Here is a 1,101-nt window from a genome sequence, read left to right on the forward strand (position 1 = left end):
TGAGTTTGCGCTTCATGGCTGGAAAAGCCAGTTTTCGTTGGAGGAACGGCTCCGCCAGCAGCCAAACCTCTTGCGTCCCCTTATTTCCCGCACCCGTAAAAACCTCATGGAGCTGCTTCATTTCAAAATTAATATTTTGAAGCTTGGGCAAATTTTAAATACTTGCAATTGCGTCTTAATGAGCTTTTATAATGCTTTTGAAATAAGGAGTGGAGATAGCTAATGTGTGACTAATCCATCAGCTTGTGGTGAGACAGGCTTGGAAGGAGACAGAAAATCTTTTATTTGATAGACTCACGCAGCTGGTGAAGCAAAGCCCAGCTCCCCTCGCCCCCGGGGCTATCGGATACTGAGCTGCTGCAAACAGCTGCTTGAATTAAGCTTCATTTTATTTGGAGCAGCAGTTTGAGGTTTCTGGTACCCTTGGAGCAGGCAGGGAGCAGATAGGGGTGGATGGGATGGGATGGGATGGGATGGGATGGGACCAGCGATGGGCATGAAACCACTTCCCCTCCCACATGCCCGGACCCTGCAGAGACGCGTTCCTGTCATGCGTTTCGAGTCCCCCAGAAATCAGGAAAATCCCCTTTTTTCCTTTCTTTTTCCTTTTTTCCATGGCTCTCACAAAGCTTCTCTCCCTTTGCAGGACCCAACAGTGTTTATGAACAACAACGCTCCTCCGGTGAGTGGTGCTGGCCCCGGAGAGACCGGGTCGGGGTGTATTTGGGTGCAGGGGGTCCTTCTCCTGGGGGGTCTCTAGAGATCCTCATTTGCTTTGGCACGGTCGGGCGATAGATATTTATATATGTGCCCCTCGCATTGGGAAAATTAATCTGCAGATGTTAATGGGGTGAAACACTGGTGGTCTGGAGCTCCCCACCAGAAGCCTGGGAAGGGGTGGGGATGCCTCCTCCCTCTTCTCTGCCTCCAGGATTTTGTGCCTCTCATTCGCTGTTTCTTCCCTCCGCAGCTGCTCCCGGAGAAGGAGACGGATTACAGTGAGTGCCCACAGCTGCGCAGGGCGTGGGGCTGCCCGTGGCCCCCACCCGGGAGCACCCACTTTGGGGCTGCAAGCGGGCAGCCTTGCGTTCAGCTGCGAGG

At 53.0% G+C, this 1,101-nt stretch overlaps 1 protein-coding gene across 1 annotated transcript in view; it reads left to right on the forward strand.

Annotated features, from left to right (window-relative positions):
* Positions 1-1,101, forward strand: part of LOC103921835 (protein-tyrosine kinase 2-beta-like) — a 3,624-nt gene that overhangs the window by 793 nt on the left and 1,730 nt on the right. Inside the window, exons 2-3 of the mRNA XM_009329862.1 lie at positions 647-682; positions 971-998. Of these exons, the coding sequence (XP_009328137.1) occupies positions 647-682; positions 971-998 (64 nt within the window). The remainder of the gene's footprint in view (positions 1-646; positions 683-970; positions 999-1,101) is intronic.

Source organism: Pygoscelis adeliae, unplaced genomic scaffold (genome assembly GCF_000699105.1).
Source record: "Pygoscelis adeliae isolate BGI_AS28 unplaced genomic scaffold, ASM69910v1 Scaffold1378, whole genome shotgun sequence".
Classification (NCBI taxonomy): domain Eukaryota; kingdom Metazoa; phylum Chordata; class Aves; order Sphenisciformes; family Spheniscidae; genus Pygoscelis; species Pygoscelis adeliae.